The sequence below is a fragment of the Scyliorhinus torazame genome, chromosome 18, assembly GCF_047496885.1.
Source record: "Scyliorhinus torazame isolate Kashiwa2021f chromosome 18, sScyTor2.1, whole genome shotgun sequence".
Classification (NCBI taxonomy): Eukaryota; Metazoa; Chordata; class Chondrichthyes; order Carcharhiniformes; family Scyliorhinidae; genus Scyliorhinus; species Scyliorhinus torazame.
This window is the reverse complement of record NC_092724.1, coordinates 44,078,217-44,103,460: the sequence shown is the minus strand read 5'-3', so window position 1 is coordinate 44,103,460 and position 25,244 is coordinate 44,078,217. Positions and strand designations below refer to the sequence as shown.

The 25,244-nt window shown below is 47.0% G+C and overlaps 1 protein-coding gene across 3 annotated transcripts in view; it reads left to right on the top strand.

Moving 5' to 3' along the window:
- Positions 1-25,244, top strand: part of LOC140395177 (phospholipid-transporting ATPase ABCA1-like) — a 246,267-nt gene that overhangs the window by 43,742 nt on the left and 177,281 nt on the right. For all 3 annotated transcript variants that reach the window (XM_072482683.1, XM_072482684.1, XM_072482682.1), the window contains exons 6-8: positions 20,904-21,025; positions 22,762-22,956; positions 24,176-24,265. In XM_072482683.1, the coding sequence (XP_072338784.1) occupies positions 20,904-21,025; positions 22,762-22,956; positions 24,176-24,265 (407 nt within the window). The remainder of the gene's footprint in view (positions 1-20,903; positions 21,026-22,761; positions 22,957-24,175; positions 24,266-25,244) is intronic.

Sequence of the window (25,244 nt, the reverse complement as noted above, 5' to 3'; positions counted from 1 at the left end):
ATTTGAGTTGATGCAAAAACTTGGTAATTATTTCCTTCGTATCCCTATTAGTGCCTTATTCAAGAATGTTACCTGTTGTTCCAGTATTTCTTCATAGTCACAGCTCCTTCCTGAGGAGCTGTCTCCAGATCCATATCTATGGTATTTTGCTCCTGTATCGCTTTGATTCTTCTCGGATAAAATACCTGTGGCTTTTAACCATAAGGTTGTATAAGCTCTCGGGTTTTAAAATTTATAAAAAAAGAACCAAAGGAGAAACATTTGTCTTTCTTTCAGTTTTACATATTGGTAAATCAATTGTGTACTTCCATCAATTCTTTTTTTAAATTGAGAATCTTTGCAAACTGATGGTTTCTCAGCTAGACCATTGTAAACTGACAGCAATTGAAATTTAGAGCTGGATCCGCTCAAATGAAATTGAAGATCAATAATGCAACAAAAACCTCGGCTCTACTCAATGTGGCATGAGTTTGAAGTGCTGTTAGAATAATGATGTTGTTTTCCATGACCTCAGGTTGTGATTGGATTTCTGAGCTTGGGCTGTCACTTGTTACTCTTTATTTGTGTATTCTAAGTGGTAGCATACTTGTATTTGTGTAGCGCCACATATCAAAAAGTACTTTGCAAAGTGGACAGGGTCTCGGGATGAGGGGCCAATCATTTATGTTTAAGATGAGGAGAAGTGACTTCATTCAAGAGTTGTGAAGATCTGATGCCTGTGAGGGGATGTGCCCCGATGCATAGTGGGGTTTGCTCCAGTGCTTTGGAGGGTGGAAGAAAGTTTATTCTTAATAATAATTTAATAATCTCTTTTGTCACAAGAAGGCTTACATTAACACTGCAGTGAAGTTACTGTGAAAAGCCCCTAGTCACCACATTCCGACGCCTGTTCGGGTACACCGAGGGAGAATTCAGAATATCCAATTCACCTAACAGCACATCTTTCAGGACTTGTGGGAGGAAACCAGAGCGCCCGGAGGAAACTCTCACATGCATGGGGAGAACGTGCAGACTCCACACAGACAGTGACCCAAGCCGGGAATCGAACCTGGGACCCTAGAGCTGTGAAGCAACAGTGCTACCCACTGTGCTACCGTGCTGCCTACAGCGCAGATCGGGACGCCCTTTAAAGATGCTGCCCCAATCTCAGTGGAGTCAACCTTGCCAGCTCCATCAGGCCCCACCCCACCAGAGTGAACACAAACCACGTCTCCAGATTAGTGCCAGAAAATCTGGTCAGAAAACCTAGCTATGCATCTGGAGAGATGCACATCGGTTTTCAGTCTGAACTTGTCACTGAAAATTTTGAGAAAGTTCTGCCCATGTTCTTGTATGAAAGATAATTCATTGTTATAATTGAATTAATTTGAAGTGCAGTGACTTGGTGTATAGGCAAACGTGGCAGCTGTTCTGTACCCTGATTTTCACCTTTTATAGAACACCAAATTCAGTGCACAATTTAAAAAAAAAAAAAAAAAAATTAATTCTAAGAAAATGTTAAATGATCTGTGACTCAATTTTCTCAAAGTACCGCTTTCCATTATTCTTCGTTAACTTTAGCTTTGTAATTTTACATTGAGGCTCTAATTAAGAAAGAAATGTGTAAAATATACCAACAATTGAGGTCACCTTTGTAACAAATCGGGCGGCACGGCAGCACAGTGGCTAGCACAGTTGCTTCACAGCTCCAGGGACCCAGGTTCGATTCCCACTTGGGTCACTGTCTGTGTGGAGTCTGCACTTTCTCCCCGTGACTGTGTGAGTTTTGCTCCAGGTGCTCTGGTTTCCTCCTACAAGTCCCGAATGACTCGCTTGTTGGGTGAATTAGACATTTCGAATTCTCCCTCTGTGTACCCGAACAGGCGCTGGAATGTGGCGACTAGGGGATTTTCAGAGTAACTCCATTGCAGTGTTAATGTAAGCCTACTGGTGACAATAATAAAGATTATTATTATCATTAATCAGTCACATCTGCAAGGGCTGTAGTTATATAGTGTTATTCCGTGGCTGCATTGAACCAAAAAGGTGTTTAATTGGTCGCTAAATAATCTTTATTAGTGTCACAGGTAGGCTTACGTTAACACTGCAATGAAGTTACTGTGAAAAGCCCCTAGTCGCCACATTCCGGCGCCTGTTTGGGTGCACAGAGGGAGAATTCAGAATTCATTGAGGCACCCCCCCCCCCCCCCCCCCCCCCCCCCCCCCCGCATCAAGTCTTCACAACTCTTGAATGAAGCCACTGCTCCTCAGAATGTCCAAATTACCTAACTGCACGTCTTTTGTGACTGCCTGCCTCAGTAGCCACACTGGGAGAGGAGAGTGCTGATGAGGCAGGCAGGGCAGGATGGGACGCCTTGGAGATCCTCCTTCCAGTTAAGAAAATAAAAAGTGAAAAATTGAGGAGGTCGAGGGTCGGAGGGAAAACCCCACAGAGATTATTGAGGCCCCAAGTGCCGACAGCCATGAGACACTAGAACGGATGGGAAACCTCCCTGAAGGACTACAAAGAGCAATCCCAGAGTTGCTGCACTTGGGCCTGCCCTACGACCACAAGGCAAGGCTGCCAGGATTGGCAGAACGTGTACAGTCCAGGCCAGACGACAAAGCCAACTCCGGCCAGGGCTTTACAAATCAACCAGCCCGAACAGGAAGAGTTAATGCACCCCTGCTCCCAAGGTGGCCTCAATCCAGAGCAAATTCCAGGTTAACGGTCACCTCCTGGGACTGGAAATAGACACGGGAGCCACCGTCTCCATTAGAGTGGAACAGACTTTCAGGCGGGCATTCCTCCCCTAGGCCTGCGAGATACCAGGGTCAGGCTGTCCACGTACACATGGAAGCCATTACCCATCAAAGGAACTGCCCTAACCCCAGTCACAATGAGCAGCAGACGGCCGCCTCCCCTTAATAGTAGTACAAGGCCCAGGACCCAGCCTTTTGGGCAGAGACTGGCTGAAACAAATTTGCCTGGATTGGCATCCAAATTTTCAAATGGGCACCGGCAACTTATAAGAAGTCATAGGGAAGTACCCTGAGATATTCCAGGAAGGCCTCAGAAAAATCTACGCAGACCTAGAGTCCCAAGCCAAATACTTCAGGGCACGGCCAGTCCCCTATGCCCCACTCAACAAGGTAGATATCGAATTGAAGTGACTGGAGAACCTAGGCATCATTCACCCGGTACAATTTATAGAATGGGCTGCACCAGTTGTCCCAGTATTGAAGCCTGACTAGGCAGTCCGCCTTTGCAATGACTATAAGATGACGGTCAACAGAACCTTCTGCCTAGACCAGTACCACATATTCACAAAACTAGATATGAGCCATGCATACCTCCAGCTGGAACCTGATGTGGCATCTGGAAAATGCGTGACTTTAAAAAAAAAATTTAGAGTACCCAATTAATTTTTTCCAATTGAGGGGCAATTTAGCGTGGCCAATCCACCTACCCTGCACACCTTTTTGGGTTGTGGGGGCGAAACCCACGCAAACACGGGGAGAATGTGCAAACTCCACATGGACAGTGACCCAGAGCCGGGATCGAACCTGGGACCTCGGCGCCGTGAGGCAGCAGGGCTAACCCACTGCGCCACCGTGCTGCCTTAAAATACGTCACTATTACTATCCACAAGGTACTTGAATATACTCGTCTACCTTTCGGAGAATTTCGGCATGTGCTATTTTCCAGAGGGTGATGGGAAACATCCTTCAAGGATTGTCAAGGGTACCAATATACCTGGGCGATGCATTAATCTCCAGAGCCACATAAAAGGACCTCCTGTAAAATTTGGAGGAAGTCTTCCAGCGATTCTCCAATGCAGGCATTTGCCTTAAAAGAGAAAAATGTGTATTTCAGGTTACGCTGTCGACAAGGACAGCCTACACCCCATAGAAGACTAGGTAAAAGTCTTGTCCACAGTCCTACTTTGAGATGATTGGATAAATGTCACCGTCACCTTGTGCTGCAGAAGGTCAGGTATTCAGCAATGAGATGAATGACCAATTATTTATTTGCAAAGTCTTATGGAGGGAGAGAAGTTGGCCAGCACGCCAGGTAAACTCCTGGTCCATAGTGCCATAGCATCTTTTATGTTCACTTTAACAGAAATCAATCCCTGGCTTCTCATTCAAAAGGCAAAGTGCCTTTTTGAATCAAGGTAAAAATGAATCCTCCCAAATAATATATATTACCTGAATCTCTAAAGAGCAGCATCTGCTGCACATGAATATTTCTATTCCTCACAACATGTGGTACTGTGGCCCCAAAACTAACATTTCATAGATGAAACGTGGGTTTATTCCATCCGAGACTAATGAGGTCAGGATTTTCTCTCCTTGATGGGCATACAAGTTTGGCATGAAATTATTTTCTGATAGTCTGTTAGACTTTCAAAGACGGAATATATGGCACAAAACGACATGAGTTCATCAATGGCTGTTAGAAATGAGCTAAGTATTTGGGGATTCGAGGGACGAGGGAATGGACTATGATGCACAGCGAATTTGACAACGTTGGTGGAGGAGATTGGGGTGGGATTTTAAGAGATGGGATACGTTACACTTGACACTGGCAGGGAGGGTGCAGGTGGTAAAGATGATTATGCTGCCCAAAGTCCCTGTTTGTTTTCCAGACCCTATTGATCATTCTCCCTAAGGCCGCCTTCTGGAGACTGTGATTTAGGAGTTTATATGGGCGGGGAAGGTGTCGAGGGTAAAGAGGGCTCTGTTACAGAGGCAGAAAGGGGGGTTGGCGCTCCCAAACCTGCTGCATTATTACTGGGCGGTGAATGTGAAGAAGGTGAGGCGATGATGGGGGAGTGGGTCAGAATGGAGGAGGAGTCATGTAGGGGGTCCAGTCTGAGGACTATGGTGACGGTTCCGCTGCCACTAGCTCCGGGAAAATATATGGGGAGCCCGGTGTTACAGTCGACGCTCATGGTGTGGAATCAGCGGTAGAGGCAACTTAAGAGGGGATGTCGGTGTTGACACCACTGTGCGGGAACCATAGGATTAAGCTGGGGAGATGGATGGGGTATATGGAAAGTGGAGGGAGGCAGGACTGGTAAGGCGAAGGACTTGTACTTGGAAGGGATGTTTGCTACTCTGGATTAGCTGCGGTAGAGTTTTGACTTGCCGAGGAGGAGTGAATTTAGATATATGCAGTTGAGGGACGTTGTGCAAAAGGAGTGGAGGACATTTCACAGGTTGTCGGAGTCCACCTTATTGGAGAAACTGCTGCTTCCAGATGAGTTGGGAGAGGGTAGGATTGGGGATATACATGGGCGGTTGGGGCAGCAGGAGGGTGGCACAGATGGTGAAGATCAAGGAGAAATGGGAGGAGTTGGGGGGGAGACGGGCTGCGGCCTTTGGTGTGAGGATGAGCTTGATCCAAGTTCAAGGTGGTGCACAGGGTACATATGACCCGGGTGAAGATGAGTGGATTCTTTCAAGGGGTGGCCGATGTGTGCGAGAACTGTGGGCAAGGGCCGGCAAATCACGCGCACATGTTCTGAGCTTGAGAGAAGCTGGAGAGTTACTGGGAAGCGGTGTTTGGGGGGTTATCTAAAATTGTGGGATTGAAGGTCAGGCCGGACCCAATGGTGGCTATCTGTGGGGTATCGGAAGTGCCGGGGCTGCTGGAGGGGAAGGGGGCTGATGATGTGGCCTTTACCTCTAATTGCCGGCGAAGGATCTTGCTAAATTGGAGGTCGGATACACCGCTGAGGGTGGCGGCCTGGCTGGGGGACTTGTACGATTTTCTCCAGTTGGAAAAGATTAGAGTTGAGGGGGTCAGTGGAGGGCTTCAATACAACCCCACACCTTGTACCAGGTGTGTACTTGAAGCAATGTCAGGCTGCATATGTGCTTTAATATTACTCGGCTACTAGCACCTCGTATCACTCGCACATATCGAAGTGGTGGTATTGGATGGGGAAACAAATTCCTCAGCCCATCAACATGCATTCATATTAAGTGCAGACATGGTTGGAAGATTAGAACCTTTGCAAATCCACTGATGGAACAAATGGGTTTCCACATTACAAAACAGAGCTCAGCACAATCAGCAACCTGCTGTAAAATATAAGGAGGAATAACAGTAATAAAGGTAACTTTGCCCAGACAATAACATTTAAAAAAAAAAAAAAGACCCTAAAAGCTTAGGCTTGATATAGCATTGATCATTTTGGCTACAGTTAAGCTGAAACCCAGTAAATAGTGATGGGAGTGTATAGATGCATCTCTTGTGGGTGCAAGATGCAGGGAGTCAACAGATAGCAATCGGTGCTTCACGTTTGATATTCTTCAATAGGAAGTGACTCCGCCTTTCCTCCAGCAGTTGATTAAATATAGCAACACAAACCTGCTTTTAAAGAAGAATAGAAACTGCACAAGCTCATAGCTTTGAAGGCTAAAGACGGTGACAAAACACCATTATTTAAAATTAGAGAGCAAAGAGCAGGAGACAGAATTACCAAGAAAAGACAACTTAAACCAGCGATGCACGATCAATTACACAAAGACGAGAGTTGGCTGCAATCGAGGCTTTATTACACCAAGGTGTGTGGCCTCCTACAGCAGCTGGCGAAATGGCCGCTGTACGAGGAGCACACATATTTATATTCCGCCTACTGGGTGGAGCCAGCAGGCAGGGAACTACCCCCGTACCTGTAGTACAGGGCCTTGCCACAAAGCACCTAATATATACATCAGTGGTGATTACCACATTCACCCCCTGTTAAAATTGAGTCCGGCGGGGGTGGTGGAGAACTATATACAAGTAGATGTTTTAAAGTACAGAAATTAATTTTTTGAGTCCAGCGGGGGTGGAGGAGAGTTATACAGAAGGATGATGTTTTTTTTTTTTAAGAGTCCCGATCAAGTTACAGGTTCAGTCGGTTCGGGGCCTTGATCTGCCGTTGGGAGCGCCGCAGTGATGGCGGCGATTCCGGTGTCGGTCTGGTCTTCGATGACTCCGGGAGCATGCCGAAATCCTCTTCATCCTCGGGCGTGGGCAGGGGGAGAATGGATTGTCCTGGGGCGGGGGTTGCGGCTGGGGGAGGGGAGGGTGGCGGAGGGGTGTGTGTGTGTGTGGAATCAGCTGGTGCCAGGTTCCTGAGGGAGACAGTATCTTGGCGGCTGTCTGGGTACGCTACATAGACGTACTGTGGGTTGGCGTGGAGTAGCTGTACCCTCAACCAACGAGTCCTCCTTGTGGAGTCGTACGTGCTTACGGAGGAGTACGGGTCCTGGAGCTGCAAGCCAAGTCGGGAGCGACACCCCGGAGGTGGACATCCTGGGGAAGGCAAAGAGGCGTTCATGGGGTGTGTCATTAGTCGCAGTGCATAGGAGCGACCGAATGGAGTGCAGTGCGTCGGGGAGGACCTCCTGCCCGCGTGATGCCGGGAGATTTCTGGACCATAGGGCCAGTTGGACGGCCCTCCAGACCGCCCCATTCTCCCTCTCCACCTGCCCGTTTCCCCGGGGGTTATAGCTGGTCGTCCTGCTCGAAGCGATAGCCTTGTTGAGCAGGAACTGACGCAACTCATCGCTCATGAATGAGGATCCCCTTTCGCTGTGGACGTAGGCGGGGAAGCCGAACAGAGCGAAGATGGTGTTGAGGACTTTGATGACGGTGGCAGGCGTCATGTCGGGGCATGGGAGGGCGAAGGGGAATCTGGAATATTCATCGACCACACTGAGGAAGTATGTGTTACGGTCGGTGGAGGGGAGGGGCCCTTTGAAGTCCACATAGAGGCGTTCAAAGGGCCGGGAGGCCTTAGGCACGCACGGTCTGGCTGGTAGAAGTGCGGTTTGCACTCCGCGCAAACCTGGCAGTCTCTGGTGATTGCCCTGACATCTTCGACGGAGTAGGGCAGATTGCGGGCCTTGATGAAGTGGTACAAACGTGTGACTCCCGGGTGACAAAGGTTGTCGTGCAAAGTCCGGAGTCGGTCCACCTGTGCGCTGGCACATGTACCTCGGGATAGGGCATCGGGGGGCTCGTTGAGCTTACCGGGGCAACACAAAATCTTGTAGTTGTAGGTGGAGAGCTCGATCCTCCACCTCAAGATTTGGAGAAATTTGGCAAGGTTGGCGTCATGGTCCTGCTGATCGTGGCCGCAGATGGTGACATTGTCTATGTTCAGGAAAGTGGCCTGCAGCCCGTACCGGTCAACCATTCGGTCCATTTCCCATTGGAAAACCGAGACCCCGTTGGTGACCCCAAAGGGAACCCTAAGAAAGTGATAAAGGCGGCCATCTGCCTCGAAGGCAGTGTATAGGCGGTCCGCCTTACGGATGGGGAGCTGGTGGTAGGCGGATTTTAGGTCGACAGTTGAGAAGACCCGGTACTGTGAAATCTGATTGGCCATATCAGATATGCGTGGGAGGGGGTACGCATCGAGCTGTGTGTACCTATTGATGGCCTGGCTGGAGTCCACGACCATTCTGTGTTTCTCCCCAGTTTTCACAACTACCATTTGGGCTCTCCAGGGGCTGTTGCTGGCCTCGATGATGCCTTCCTGAAGCAGTCGCTCGACTTCGGACCTGATGAAGGTCCTGTCCTGCGCGCTGTACTGTCTGCTCCTGGTGGCGACGGGTTTGTAATCTGGGGTTAAGTTTGCAAATAGGGAAGGTGGGTCGCGAGGCCGCACACAGTAAGGGGTGGTAGGGGCCCGCCGAATTTCAATGTTAGGCTCTGGAGGTTGCACTGGAAGTCCAGGCAGTGCAGAGGTTGAGGAGGACGTAGAGGCGGAAGCCGTTGAACTCCACGCCCTGGACAGTGCGAGTGGCTATGCAGTACCCCCGGATCACCACAGAGTGGGACCCGGAGGCCAGGGAGATTCTCTGGTTGGCGGGGTGTACCGCGAGGGAGCAGCGCCTTACTGTATCGGGATGGATGAAGCTCTCGGTGCTCCCGGAGTCCAGCAGGCAGGAGATGTCATGCCCATCGATTTTCACGTTGGTAGAGGCCGTTGCTAGGTTGCGTGGGCGGGACTGGTCAATCGTGACCGAGGCGAGACGCGGCTGGTCGTCGATGGTGGCAGACGATAGGGTGCCCGGGGGGCATGGGTCCTGGTACGATGGCGGCGCCCACGGGCCGCACGTGTCATGGGGGAAACAAGATGGCGGCGCCTGATGATCCTGGGGAGGACAAGATGGCGGCGCCCAGGGGCCGCACGTGGTGGGGGTCGAACAAGATGACGGCGCCCACGGGCTGCACGTGGTCTGGGGAGGGGAAGATGGTGGCGCCCACTGGCAGGCCATGGGGAGGTTCCGAACAATAGCGGCGACTGTGCGGGCCTGGCACATCGCAGCGAAGTGTCCTTTCTTGCCGCAGGCCTTGCAAAGGGCACTCCGGGCCGGGCAGCGTTATCGGGGGTGTTTTGGCTGCTCACAGAAGTAATATTTGGGGCCCCCCCGGGTTGGTTGGCTGCCGCGCGGCACAGGCGTGGGGTTGGCTGAGTGGGGTCCCCGATGGGGCGGCCGTCTGCGGAGTCCACGATGCGTAGGGTGGGTGGGCCACGCGGCCGAGGTGTAGGCCTGGATGTTGCGTGAAGCGACCGTCAGCGAGAGCGCTAGCTTTTTGGTTGCCGCGAGGTCTAAGAGGCGGTGCCGGATGTAATCCGACCCTATCCCCGTAACAAAACCGTCTCTCATAAGCAAGTTCGAGTGTTCTGTGGCCGTGAAGGCCAGACCGTGTCTGACTAGGGGAATTAGAACATGCCAGAAACCTTCCACTGACTCACCAGGAAGTTGACTGAGTGGCGAGGAGGTGCCTGGCATAGAGCGTGTTAGTCTGCTGAGCGTATTTTCCTTCAGTAGCGCCATGGCGTCTTCGTAGGTCGGCGCGTCCTGGATAAGTGGAAAGATGTTGGAGCTCAGCCGCGTGTAGAGGATCTGAATCTTCTGAGCTTCCGGAATTGGGTCTGGTGCAGACCTGATGTAAGCTTCGAAACAGGCTAGCCAATGTTCAAAGTCCTTTTTGGCGTTGCCTGATTGCGGATCGAGCTGCAGGCGATCCGGCTTGATGCGGAGGTCCATCTTCTGAAAACTTAAGTGTAATAAATTGATGCATGATCAATTACATAAAGACGAGTTGGATGCAATCGAGGCTTTATTACACTAATATGCGTGGTCTCCCACAGCAACTGGCGAAATGGCTGCTGTACGAGAAGCTCACATTTATACTCCGCCTACTGGGCGGAGCCAGCAGGCAGGGAACTACCCCCATACCTGTAGTACAGGGCCTTGCCTCAAAGCACCTAATATATACATCAGTGGTGACTACCACAACCAGAAGGTTAAACTTCAAGCAATAGAGTCCCAAACCAGGACAACCAGCACTGCCGGTCCACGTTGGGGCCGGTATTTAAAGAGCTCAGTTAACCAGTCCCAGCTGGGTGGGCCTCCGCTTGCTACCAGGGAAATTCTTAAACCACACGTCCCACGGAGAGATATATTAATGATCCCCATGGTCCTCGTGGGACCCTACAACCCAACTCCTCTTTTCTCCCCCCCCCCCCGCCCCAAAGTCCAAATGTTCTCCCTCGCTCTCATGACAATGGGGCTTCCTTTGCTTCTTTGCATGTGGCCATGTGTCTACCATCAGTGGGATCGGTCGGGAAGCGTAGAGCGGATTGTTTCTTCTGCGATGAACGTCGAAGGGCTGCTGCTGGGGCCCTTCCTCAACGGTGACCTCCAGTTGGGGTTGTGTCACTTCTACATCCATTTCAGAGATGTCCTCGTCTTCTTGCTGACTGACCGGAGGGCCTTGCCTGTAAGCTGGGATGAAGGATGTGGAGGGTGCTGTTTCGCAGGAGTAGTTTCCTCAGTAAGGGGTAACCTACTTCTGAGGTGGTCTACGTGTTTTTGTAAGGTGTTCTGATGGTTTTGACCTTATGATACGGACCCCGTTTTCTCTATTACGACTTCCAGAACCCAAGGGAAGCTGTCTCCGAAGTTACGGATGCGGACTATGTCTCCCGGCTGGAAGACCCTGTCTGATCTCCACTGTTGTGGTTTTTCTTGTGGGCCGTTTTGAGCATGGATGATATGTCATACAGATATGCTTCACTCCATTATTCTTCATAAACGCCTGGAATTCCCGACTGGGGAATGGGGTGCTGTTGCCCGTTATAAGAACCTTTGGTATTCTGTGGGTGTTGATTGACTGTCAGAGTCTCTCTGTGATTGTGCTGGAAGTAGTGGAGGCCATCTGATCTATGTCCATCCATTTGGAATGGCCGTCAGTTAAGATTAGAGACATAGATCCCATTGCGAAATCTGCATGCCCAGGATCTCCCTGGCCAGTCCCATGGATGCAGTGAGACCGCTGACGGGAACCTCTGATTCTCTTGGCAGAACGTGCGCTGTTTCACCATATTCTCAATGTCCACATTGGGTCCAGGCCGCTAGATGGAGCTCCTTGCGAACTTTGTAAATGTAGGGTCCATTTGGGTCCAATTTTGGATCTGTGTGACGGATACTGGCAGGGTGTCCATGAAATATAGTCATAATGACTTCATCCATCACTGCTAGGGGTGGTGTGCTCTTGGGCTGTGGTACGCAACCCATTTGCTATTTGCATTCCTGGGCGATGCTCGAAGGTGTACTTGTACACCACCAATATTAGTGCCCAGCATTGGATCCGGGCCAAGGCAATGGGAGCGATTACCATGTCCTCTTTTTAAAGAGGTCCAAATAAAGGTTATTGGTCTGTGATGATGATGATAATGTGTTGGCCAAGGAGTGTTGATGAAAATTCTTTACCGCGAATATCAAGGCCAAACCCCCGTTATCAATCTGTGCACTTCTCCTCTCTCCATCTGTCAGATGCATACACGACTGGCCACTCGGTGCCATCACCCCATCAGTGAGATAGTACCGCTCCTATTCCATAAGGAGGCATTTAAACTAGCAAGAGACTGGGTGGGAGGGTTTGGCTGTGGAAAGATTTAAAAATCCAAAGAGAGAGGTCGAGGCATTGAAGGAGTGCAGCAATGTGGATAAGAACAAGCAGAATGAGACCGGGAGAGACAGAGTTGAACAAAAAAATGTATGTCAACAAATAAGGACATTGCAGTAAGAAATAAATTAATTAAATGTTCTTTATCTGAATGCACATATCATCCTCAAAAGGATGCGTGAACTAATGATAAAGAGTGGTAAATGATTTGGATCTACTCACCATTACAGATACGTGGTTATAAGGTGATCAAGGTTGGGAAATAAATATAAGGCAAATTACTGCGGTGCTGGAATCTGAGACGAAAGAGAAAATGCTGGAAAATTTCAGCAGGTCTGGCAGCATCTGTAGGGAGAGAAAAGAGCTAACACTTCGAGTCCGGTGACTCTTTGTCAAAGCTAACAAACAGAAAGTGGGAAATATTTATACTGTGGAGTGAGAATGAAAGATGAGTCATAGCCACAGAAGTCCAGGGAAACCGGGTGCTAATGGCCACAGAAACCAAGGGGAAAGAGTGCTAATGGCAGTCCCCAGAGAGAACAAAAGATGTGAAAGGTCAAACAGCAGAGAAACTAACATCAGAGGATGAACTGCAGATGTGGGGGGAGGGGAAGGGGGAAGCAAAGAGGAGAAAGGTGAAGGAAAGGTGGATAAGATTCCAGGATACACAAATGTTCCAGAATGACAGACGGAATGGAAAAGGAGCTGGGTAGTCCTGATTGTAAAGGATGGCATCAAGACTTGAGAGTAGAGGGGATCTGGCCTCAGAAGATCTTGAAGTAGAATCAGTATGGGTATAAATAGCAGGAGTCATAAAACAACAATAGTTTCTGGGCCCATTGGCAGTAGATAGACTGCTAGACAGTGCATTAAACAAGTAATCAAGGAGCTTGTAACAAAGGCAATGTAATAATTATGGGGGACTTCAATCTTCTAGATTCGGACGATCAAATTGACAAGAATGGTCTAGAAGATGAGTTTGTGGAATGTTTTCATGAATGTTACGTGGACCAATAAGCTTTGGAACCAGTTGGGATGAAGGTAGCTTAGATTTTGTATTGTGTGTGAAATAGTAATATCACAGTAAAAGATCCACTGGGAAACAGTGATCATAATACCACTGAATTCCAGGTTGAACTTGAAAATGACATACTGCAATCACAAACAATGATAGTTAAAACAAAGCCAATTACATGGATATGAGGGAAGAATTGGCTACGGTAAATAGTCTGAAAGGTATGGCTGTAAATGATCAGTGGGAACATTCAAATGAACCATTCAAAATGCCCAACAACAGTACATTCCATGGAGAAACAAAACTTTGCAAGAAAGACCTATCCATGAGTCAATCTGCAAGTTAGTGATAATATTGGATTAAAAGAAGAGGCTTACAATATTGCAAATATAAATAAGAAGTCTGAGGATTGGGAGTGTTTTAGAAACCAGCAAAGGGCAACTAAAATGTTGATTAAAAAAGGAAGAAAAATATAATGAGCAAACTAGCCAAAAATATAAAAACAGATTGTAAGAACTTTTATAAAAGTTGGTCCATCAATGACGGGAGAAATTATCCTGGGGAATGAGGCAATTATAGAGGCATAAATCAAATATCCCGAGTGCCGGGAATCATCTGGCTAATCGCGTGCTACGGGACTCTGTTCCCATTTGGGTAGATCGCGCCCTAAGAAACTTTTCCCTTAAATTGCGCCCTAAGTGGCCCTAACAGAGAATTCCAGCCATTAACTTTAAATAGAAATGTCATTAAAAGAAGGTTTGCCAACTAACTAACATCACAAGTTGCTGAATGTAATTTCCTGCGTCAGTTTACATGGTTAACAACTGCCTGTTTCATTTTAAAGTCAACGCTCCAGTACAAAAATTGCCAGAACTACAAGGTCTGTAGACTCTCAGTTGACCTTCCCACTAACATTTTCAGTGTCATAGTCTCCAGCCTGAGTAGCAAATCTTTGAATGAACACACCCAGTGTTTGCTTAACATTAATTAGGAATTATAGCTTAACTCTCTATTTAGCAGCAGAAATTGCTGGAAAATTAATGGTGAATTCAGGATGCAAATTGTTATTTGTGTGTTTTTTAAAAAAAAAAACCCAAAACAACCATGTGTGGTGTGGAAGAGATGAGCCATGAATCACAAATGTCCACAAATTGCTGGTCCATTTGTGCTGTACCATCAGTATCTCATAAGAAGGGAAGTTCGAGTCAACCTCTTGTGTGTCAGATTGTTGGATTTGCATCAGAAATATGAGTGAATCTTGATGCAGACAATTATAATTGCTATTTCATGTTGTAAGAACCATGTTAATGATGTGATTCAAGGTCCTATGAAAACCAATCGTGGAAACCAAGAAAGGGAGCATTTGAAATTGTGGAACCTCGCTTCAGCAGGGAGGAAATTATTTCTAGCGGTTTTAAATGTGCCTTTCTCGCTGGCATCCTGCTGTAAGGTGATTTCATCATTGTCATATTACTCCAGCATTGCCATGTTGTTAGAGGCGGACTTATACTTTTGGGGGCCTCGTGCTCTCCCTCTTTGCAGGGGCCCCACTTCAGGTCCCTCTCCCTGGTGACATGGCGGCCCACCCCCAATGATTAGCTGCTGGCTATCTGGCCTGGCCTCTGCTCTCTCTCTCGCCCTTGCTGCCCGGTTCGGTTGCTGCCCAGCCCAATCCTCTCACTCAGCCCTGCCTGGCTGGCCTCTGGCTTTCCTCAAGTCGTCCTGCACCCGCTGGCTGCTGTTCCCCAAGAAATTACCCCGGCGCTTGTTTGGACATCTTCGCACCTCCTGAATGCTGCTCGGCTCATCTCTGGATCGGGTATCCAGGCCTCGAGTGATGATGACCATGTGTGCTCCTAGCTGGCTGCCTGGGTGCTGCTGCTGGCTCTCTGGCCTGGCAGCCTCTGTTCTTTTCGATTGGTTGCCCGCCCTCCTCCGCTCTAGCCTGGAGGTCAAGAGTCTCCCCGCTGCTCCCCTCAACAACTGAGGGCCAAGACCACCTCCTCACCTCACTGAAAGCTTTGCACCGATGTTAGGTCGGCAACCTCACTTTTGCCTCTGGCTGCCTACAGACTGAATGCCAGCAACCTGGCTGCTGCTTTGCACTTTTACTCAATGAAAGTTCAGAAACTTCACACCAAGTCAGGGGGCGGGATTCTCCCATCTGAAGGCAGAGTGTTGACGCTAACCTAAAAACTGGAGAGTTTAACGACTGGTGTCTTCGGACTGCTATGTGTAGCGATCCTCTGCCCTACGGGAGGCCAGCACGGCACTGGAGCGACCCACGCCGCTCCAGCTGCCGATACCGATGTCAAATGGGCGCCGTGGGTCTGCGCATATGCGCTGCGACCGGCGCGCATGCGCGGTAGCCTCCTTCTCCGTGCTGGCCCCGACGCAACATGACGTAGGGCTACGGGGGCCGCCGCAGAGCAAAAGAGGCCCCCCACCACAAGAGGCCGGCCCGCCAATCGGTAGGCCCCGATCGTGGGCCAGGCCACGATGGAGCCCCCCCACCCCGGTTCGGACCTCCCCCACCACCAACAACCAGGCCGCCCCAGATGGGATGGACACCGAGGTCCAGCCGGGTAAGACCAGATGTGAACAACGCCGGCGGGACTAAGGCTTTTTGTGGGTGGCCACTCGGCCCATCCTGGGCGGAGAATCGCCGGGGGGGGGGGGCCGTGTAGAGCGGCCCCCGACCGGTGCCACGCCGACCACGCCGGCGCCAGTGGCAGCGATTCTCCGCTCACCTGAAGATTGGCGGACCGGTGCCGGGGTGGCTCAAGCCTATCAGCAAATTTACAGCTATAAAAGCTCTGATTGGCGTTCCCAACCCAACAGTCACCTCTCCGTATGGGCCCCCGTCCCCAGTGGCCTGGGCCCCTCGCTGTAGCATTTTGCGTTTCATTGAATGTCTGCCTCTAATTATCATCCCTAATTATTTGATTTTAGTGAATTCTGTTGCTTGATCTGTGCCCCAATACATCTGAACATCGTGGCAGTCAGCTAAGGAAATAGTTCACACTTGACGACAAATTAGGCAAAGCTTTGCGCCATCATTCACAAATCCAACAAATCATTGCACTACTTTCACATCTGTTGGTTGCTGCATCGCTGCTCCAGCACACACCTTGTCAGGATCCAGGCATGGACATTTTGCTGTCAGTACATAACCTGTATATTTGAGTTCAGTCATCTTCAATTGCAATATTTTTCTTCTTCATCAGGCGCGCTCTCTCTAGCAGTCGCCTCAAATTCTGATCATGGTCTGCTATGGCTTCTTCCATTGTGTCTCCACAATAGACTAATAGATCCTCCACTCTGGGAAGATCACAGACTATCTAATGTTATCTGCATTGATACTCTTCTGGAGCTGTGAAAATGCCAAACGATATGCGCAGCCACCTGTACCTCTCTGAAGGCATCCAGAATGTAAATAGAAAGCTGGGGCCAGTAACTTTGGGCAGACGGTTGCACAAGTGGCTAGCACTGTGGCTTCACAGCTCCAGGGTCGCAGGTTCGATTCCCCGCTGGGTCACTGTGTGGAGTCTGCACGTTCTCTCCGTGTGCGCGTGGGTTTCCTCCGGGTGTTGCGGTTTCTTCCCACAGTCCAAAGACGTGCAGGTTAGGTGGATTGGCCATGACAAATTGCCCTTAGTGTCCAAAATAGTTAGGTGGGGTTTACTGACTTATGGGGATAGGGTGGAAGTGAGGGTTTAAGTGGGTCGGTGCAGACTCGATGGGCCGAATGGCCTCCTTCTGCACTGTATGTTCTATGTTCTAACCATCCTTCACATCTACGGTAGTGTAGTGAAGATCTTTGCCATGGCAATTTGTGGCTAAGCACCTTCGATGTTTGGCATGGGATAGTTAGATTTCTTCAGGGCTTTGAGATCCTTTAGACCTAAGCATACTTTCAGCTTTCCAGGTTGTTTCACTGCTACCTTGCTGCTAATCCACTCTGGAGGAATTCTCACTTTCTTGCTATTCCCTTTTTTCCAGCCCCATCTTGTTTTTTTGAGGCTCGGCTTGAGGGAGGCTGGAACTCTTCTCGGCAGATGCTGAATTGGTCTTGCACTCTCCTCTACTTCGAGCTGAGATTCTGCAGGTAGAATTCCAATCCATGTAAACACATCTTGGTGCTCATCTAGGTCCTGTTCGGTGGTCAATGGTTAATGTGAATCTCTGGCACTTCTGGGGTTACCAATCCAAGGTTTAGACTTGCTCCAGCTGAGATGAGTGGTGTACTGCCCATGATCTGGAACTCCAGATCTTCATTCCTGCCATTGCGTTGAGCTCCCAGGTTATTTTGTCCTTTCGGTATGAGTGTTGTATCTCGTATAGCCTCAGTCTTGCTTCCAATGGCTTCTCTTTGGATTACCATGTTGAGCCACTTCGCACCGGTCTGTGTGCGTCATGATGTTGACTGCAGCACCAGGTCTTGATCATTTGATACACTCCTTCTGCCGCCTGGGCGACACGGTGGCACAATGGTTAGCACTGCTGCCTCACAGCGCCAGGGACCCGGGTTCGATTCCTACCAAGGGTGACTGTGTGGAGTTTGCACTTTCTCCCCGTGTGATCGGATAAGTGGCAGATGGGATTTAGCCCTGAAAAGTGTGAGGTGATACACTTTGAAAGGAGTAATTTGACAAGCAAGTGTACTATGAAAAGTCTGATATTGGAAGTTCCAAAGAATAGAGGGACCTTGGCATGTTTGTCGATAGATCTCTGAAGACAGAAGGGCAGGTTAATAGGGCGGTGAAAAAGGCATATGGGATACTCGCTTTTATCAATCGGGGCATAGATTACAAAAGCCGTGAGGTCATGATGGAGCTGTATGGGACTTTGATGAGGCCACAGCTGGAGTACTGTGTGCAATTCTGGTCGCCACATTATAGAAAGGATGTGATTTCACTGGAAGGGCTGTATAGAAGATTTATCAGAATGTTGCCTGGGATGGAACACTTAAGTTATAAAGAGAGGTTGCATAGGCTTGGGTTGTTTTCTCTGGAGCAGAGAAGACAGGGTGACCTGATTGAGATGTACAAGATTGAGGGGCATGGACAGGGTGGATAGGGCAAAGCTGTTCCCCTTAGGTGAAGGGTCAGTTACGAGGGGACACAAGTTCAAAGTGAGGGGTGGGAGGTTTTGGGGGGATTTGAGGAAAACCTTTTTCACCCAGACAGTGGTGACAGTCTGGAATGCACTGCTGGGAGGGTGGTAGAGGCAGGATGCCTCACATCCTTTAAGAGATGCCTCACATGCAAAAGTACCTGGATGAGTACATGCCATAAAATCAAGGCTTTGGGTCAAGTGCTAGCAAGTGGGATTAAGTGGGCAGGGCCTGTCGTGCATCTATGTAGACTTGATGAGCTGGAGGGCATCTTCTGCACTGTCATATTCTGTGATTCTGCGTGAGTTTCCTCTGGGTGCTCTGGTTTCCTCCCACAGTCCAAAGATGTGCAGGTTAGGTGGATTGGCTATCCTTAATTCCCCTTTGGTCCAAAAGGATAGATGGGGTTATGGTGATAGGGCGTGAGATTGGATAAGAAGCGGAGGGTGCAGACATGATGGGCCGGTGGATCCCTTCTGCACTGTAGGGATTCTATGACTCTGCAGTCATCATTCAAAATAGTCATAAACCATTTATTGCCTAAAGACTTGACGGAACCAGTCTGTTTTATGGAGCATAATGTTTCATCAGACTCGTCTACTGATATCTCCCCAGTGACCATATGTGTAGGCTTATTTTCCTCCTTTCCAGTCAAATGCTTATGTGTGAAATTATTTGGCTTCTTGCAGTTAAAACGCTGCTTTCCCCACACTGGACAATCCTTCTTTTCCTTGGTATGGTGTCCTCAGCAGTATTTGTATCCTGCCCTTTGTCGATTGTTCTGTTCTTTCGCCCTGGCGGGTGTCCCAGCATAATGTATCTCCCGGTCTGCTCTTCCATATACGTGCTCTGGCAAATATTTTTATAATCTCTTGCTTTCTTGAGAGTAGACTGGCTCTCTCAATCAGAATTGTCTTGGGCATAAGAGATCCATTTTTAATGAGATCATCTTTTAGTTGCCCAGTTTACATGGTTCTGCAAGCTGTGTTACAGCAGTTGCACACTAATCAGTGGACTCTTTTGTTCACCTTGAGCCCTAATATTGAACACATATCAGTCATAAGTAACATTCACTTGGGATTCAACACGTACCTTTAGGACTTCCAAAATTTCTGTATTTTGATTTTGTCCTTCAGATAAATTTAGGGTGGAATACCATTTGTAATAGTGTTTGTTGCTACTCATATCGCCTCTGGTATGTTAATTAAATCTGTTGCCATCTTGTAGTTTTGGTCATTGCAAGTGGAAAAACTGCCAGTTTGGCCGCACATCACCTATTCATTTTACTCAGTATTTTACTGGTGTTAGCTTTTCCTTGTCTGTTTATTTTTCCAGCAGATTTTAGCAGGTTGAAACATATCAGAGTTCCTCTTTCTGTGGCTTCTCCTCCAGTTTTTCAACACTCAAACTCAACTTTGGCTCACTCCTAACACCAAGTTATGAGCTCTTGGGCTACAGTTTTTCTACTGCAATGTCTTTGTTGAACTGCATGTTACATGGCTGCCCCCAGACAATCCCTCATGGCAGATGCTATGGCAAGCCGGGTAAGGCGCTTAGTGATTGCATTCCGAAACTCAAACCAGCAACATGGATGAAATTACCATGAATTTCGATTTAACGAGAAGAGCGTTCAAAAAAATGCAGAGTATTCAATTCCGTGGATGGAGGAGACAATTTATGTGGTTATGAAATCAAAAGCACCACCTCTGATGCAGAGCGGGATCCTTGCGATGATACCATAGCCATAGTGACTTGGGATGAATTTGGTGAACTATTCGCTTGGATGCCATAGAAGGTTTTTAAGCTGTCTCAAACCTGCCGTGCTTTTAATAGACCTCCCAAACCTGCCAGATGAAAATTTGTCTGTGTGAGGAAACCTTATTTTAATTTCCCATTTAAAATGGGGCACCCTGCCTCAGCATGTGCGGGCGCACACTTTGCACAGTGGGCATTTCTGACCCACAGAAAAACCAGCGGAAAGTGGTAAGGGGTGAAATGTGGCCATTCATATCTGGATGAAAATTCAGTCCTATGTAGTCAACTAAATAGCTTGTACAGAATATCACATTTGTATTGCCTGCTATGCCCAGGTCCAGATTTTGAACCTGTAAGTGCTTTCATGAATTCAAATATTAGTTTTTTTTAAATCGAGAAATGCAAGTGAAGCGAGAAATGCAAGTGAAGGGCCAATGTTCCTCGGACAGGACACCAAGGTTCAAAGGAATAGGATAGAAGATGAAATAAATGAGCAAGCATTGGTTGGGTGGTATAAAATTTGGCTTTTACAAGTAGGGATTCGCAGGAGGGAGAGGAAGCAACTGAAGGAGGTAACGTCCTGAGAAAGTGGCAGATTTCAATAATGGCGATTTGGGATGGAAAAAGTATGTAGAATGGAACTTTGGGAGCCTAAAAGATAGAGGGGAAGATTCAGTGGAGCAATGACCATAGATTCTTGGATTAAAATAAATATTGGGAAGATCAGAGTCCAGAGAAAGATTATCTCTCGGATGTCAAAACTTCCATGTCTGCTGCCCAGCAGTGCACCAGTGTTAGTAAAATCAGCCCAGTAATGAAGCCTTGAGAGCAAGCAATTTTTAAAGTCTTTATTATTATTCAGTAATGACTAATATTACTGTTAATTACGGATTGCTTTCTGATTTAATAGCCGGATCAGGATTGTTTATTACAGGCCTGTCATCAGCAGGAGTGACAAGATCTTCACATTTGTAATTCGGAATAATTTTGTCTGAGGTTTGATGTGCATATACAGTCAATGCATTAATTTGCCTTTGATTCCTCCATAGGTTTGCCAGTCAGAGAATATCTACAGAAGAATCAGACACTATCCCAGTTTCTCTTGAAAAATGTATCCCTTCCTACACAGGTGGTCAGTGACTTAATGACATCAAAAATAAACCTCGAGCAGGTAATCGCTAAGATGTAGCTGTTTGTAAAGTTCTTAAAGAGGAGCTGTACTGAGTTGAATGACTGCAGAATCGGATGTGATTCAATGAGAAGAGCACAGTGCATGGTGATGGTTCTGTTAACCCATTGAGTTAGGCTGACTAGGAAGGCTCAATCACCTGTCTCTCAAATTGACCCAGGCAGCAATGACCTCTTCATTCCTGCCTTTACTCTGTTCCGGGAGTGGGACTCGGATCACCCGAGAGAGAAAAAAAGTCATTTTATTACAAATCTAACTCACCAATTGTGAAACTCAATATAATTATAATTAAATTTAAATAATTTCCTCCTGAGTGGGGGGGGGGGGGGGGGGGGGGGCAACATTTTATTTTCTGTGAATAATAGGCTCAGATTTTTGAACTGCGGCTGACCAGCTCTGCAATATTTCTTGGAACAAATATGATTTTCTGACACACTACAAAATAGAAGCGCTTGAAGACTCGGGACAAAGTGTCCAATTCGATCATGTGAGGTATCGGTGGTACAGACCCAGAACCCAGCTGTGCAAATGTTGCATTATTTCTAAATGTGATCCTTGGGCAAGATGCTGGTTGAGGTAGCGGCCATTAACAAAATGTTTGGGAGTAACACGAATGGAGAAGGTTAGGGTTAGGACAAAAGAAAACCTACCAACAATACATTCAGAAAGCTAGCATGTTGCAGGGGAACCCAAAAGACGCAGGAGAAGAGTGTACACCTCTTCCAATTGAACATCTCACTCAGTATTACTTTTTGCATCTCAATTCCTTCCTTTCCCTTCCTGAATTTCCAACCAGTCATGGATCCTGAAATTGCACAAAGGTGTAACCTTGGCCATTTTTATGGGAATTCTGCCAATCTCCTACCAGAACCAGCAGTGGGAGGCAGAAGCCCAGTAAAATTTGTTAAATATACTTGGATACAATTCTGTAGTTACCAGGAACCATGTACAAAGGACCATTTTCTCACCAGACTGGTATTTTTGATCCTGCGATATAACTGAGATCCATGGCTAAATTTGTATACTTTTTGTTAGGATTTCATGGATAACAATCAAATATGGAAACCTTGGTTGCTTTGTTCTCTTTGTAGCCAAAGTGACCAATTGACCAGAAAGTTAACTAGACCATCCATATAGATACTGTGACTACATGAGCAGGCCAGAGGCTGGGAATTCTGCAGTAAGTAACTCTCCCCTTGACACCTCAAAGTTTGCCCACCATCTGCAAGGCACAAGTCCCGTGTGTGCTGAAATACTCTCCACTTGTCTGAGTGAGGGTGGCTCCAACAATACTCTAATTTCAGTCACTCTACCACTGACATCGTGGCAGAAGTGTGTAGCATCTACAAGATGCACTGCAGCAGCTCGCCAAGGCCCCTTCAACAGCACCTTTCAACTCCCTGACATTTACCATGTAAGGTAAGGGCAGCAGATGCATGGGAACACCGCCCTTGCAAGTTACCCTCCCAAGTCACTCACCATTCTGACTTGTTCAAAGAACACCATCATCTTCTCAAGCAATTAGGAATGGGCAATAAATGTTCCTCGTGCCAATGCTCACATGCCATGAACAATTTATCTTAAAAAGCAACTTCTGAGTGTAGAGCTTTAGGTTATATGTAATCCGAAAGTTATTTGTGGTGTTGAAAAGCTTGCTTCCATCGGATTTATATATACTTGATTTGGACTTTAGTCTACCTGGATTTGGATTTTTGCAGATATCCCTTGCTGGTCCAAGGGCGAGTTATAAAGAGATTGTTTGCAACATATCCCATCTCTCCAGCTTCTTGGTTACAAAGAACAAGAGGGTATTCAACCGTTTACACAAGAGTCTGTGTGCCTTACCAGAGGAGACACTGCAAAAAGCGACAACTATTTTCTTTTCTGAGATCAATTTACCCAAACTCTTGACGGTTAGTTTGTTCCCTTTTATTTAATAATCTGAAGTTTGTATAATTGTGTTAGGCCTTTGCATAGCATGTTAACTGTGTATGATAATTTTAGTTGAACCATTGTTGATACCCAGTTACATAGCTCCACATTCATAGCAGTTTAATACATTGTGTTGCATGGCTGTTGCCCTTATGCCTGAACTTACCATGAGCAATAAGACAGGAAGTCTGAGAATATGCAAGATCAATTCCGATCTGCATCCCGTTTGCTCATTGATTCAAATCTTAGCACTATCCACTATCCTGTCTTAAGGTACGCCTATGCAGAATGAACATTTCATACGGACATATGAAATAGGAGCAGAAGTCGGTCATTTGGCCCCTTGAGCCTGCTCACCATTCATTAAGGTCATGGCTCATCTGTTTGTGTTTCTAATTCTACATTTCCATCTGCCCCGATAATGTTTGATCCTTGTTAGGCAAGGGAATCTATCTACCTCTGATTTAAAATAAAAACAACAACATTCAATTACTCTGCCTCAACCGCCTTCTGAGGCAGACAGTTCTAAAGTTGGAAAAGCCTCAGAGAAAAGAATTCTTCTCATATCTGTCCTAAAAGGGTGACCCCCAAACCATGCCCCCTAGTCCTGGACTTGCACACAAGAGTAAACATCCTTTCCACATGCACTTTGTGAAGATGGTTCAGGATCTTGTATACTTCAATCAAGCCACCCCTCACTCTTCTAAACTCCAGTGAAGGATTATGTCTCTGGCATTATAACCCTCTCAGTCCTACACTGGAATGCCAACCTAAATTATCCCTGGAATGCAGTTTGATCCTTCTGAATCTAACACGAGCACTTTTTAATGCTCAATTCAAAGCAGCAGCTTTACATATAGTCAAAAGCGCTGTGTTATCCATTTCTGGATATTTGACTGATCCAGAAGTAGCTGTGGAATTTAAATTACTGTAGTCTCTCCTTTTAACTTATAAGAAGCCCCTATTTAGTGACATTTGCCAGTTGGTGAGTGAATGTATTCTTAGTAAGTAACTTATTCTAAGTTAGTTCTATACATTTTTTTAAAAACATCAAATTTGTAGTGCCAAATTGTTTTGCATTTCATCTGTTGTTGCTGGTGTATTCTTCAGATGATCAAAACATGGTGGTGAACAAATCCTGTCTATTGCCATTTTGTAAGAGTACACCTACCTGCTTCTGATCCATGGTTTTCTCTACAGGAGAGGGTTACATTTACTGCGGGGAACACACTTAATGCAACTAATGCCCTGAACAATTTTATACACAAAATGGGATCTCTTGTGCAGCAGGTAAGTAACTACACAACTATAATTCAACAATAATTCTCAAGGGCTGTGAAGTGCTTCAAGATATCCTGATGGCAAAAATGTATTTTTTTTACACATCTCTCCTTTTTCTCTTGCCCTCCTTTATTTTGTGGGTATACACATATGCTTATAAATATTACAGCTTTCTAGGTATGAGTAGTTCTTTCACAGCAAAACTAAATTGAAAAAATCCGAGGACAGGACCCAGTATTGCAGTGTAATAGAAAGGGGTATTTCTTTCTCCATTACACCAAAGTCTTTGATCATGTAATAACCCTTTTCCACCACTGCTTGTTGTATTTTTTGTGTTCCTCCTTTGAAAGACTTTGGATCAGTTACAGGCACTGTGTCCAAGTGTCAGTGGCTGTTGCTGAATCCTAGCCTGCGTGCAGGTGAGGACATGATCACAGTTGTCTCTAATGCATTTCACGATTACCATCCAACACCCTCTCTCTGGACTTGCACATGAAAGAGCGGTCATGTGGGTGAGGTACTAAAGAGATATCCACGATTGTTGAATTGCATCCTGATGAGACCTTCAAGAAAGAAAAGGGAAGGGAGAACATTGGCAAAATAAAGTTATTTTCAAAAGAAGAATTAAAAAAAAAAAAAAAAAAAATTTTTTTTATTAAGGTATTTAAATTTTTTTTCTAACAGTAACAAAAGCAATGACATCAACATGATAAAATAAAATAATTTTCCCCGAGAAAGTCCACGAACGGCTGCCACCTCCGGGAGAACCCTAACATTGACTCTCTTAAGGCAAAATTTATTTTCTCAAGACTGAGAAACCCAGCCATGTCACTAACGCAGGTCTCTACACTCCGGGTCTGCGAGTCCCTCCACATTAATAAGATCCGTCTCCGGGCTACCAGGGAGGCAAAGGCCAGGACGTCGGCCTCTTTCGCCCCCTGAACTCCCGGATCTTTCGACACTCCAAAGATCGCTACCTCCGGACTCG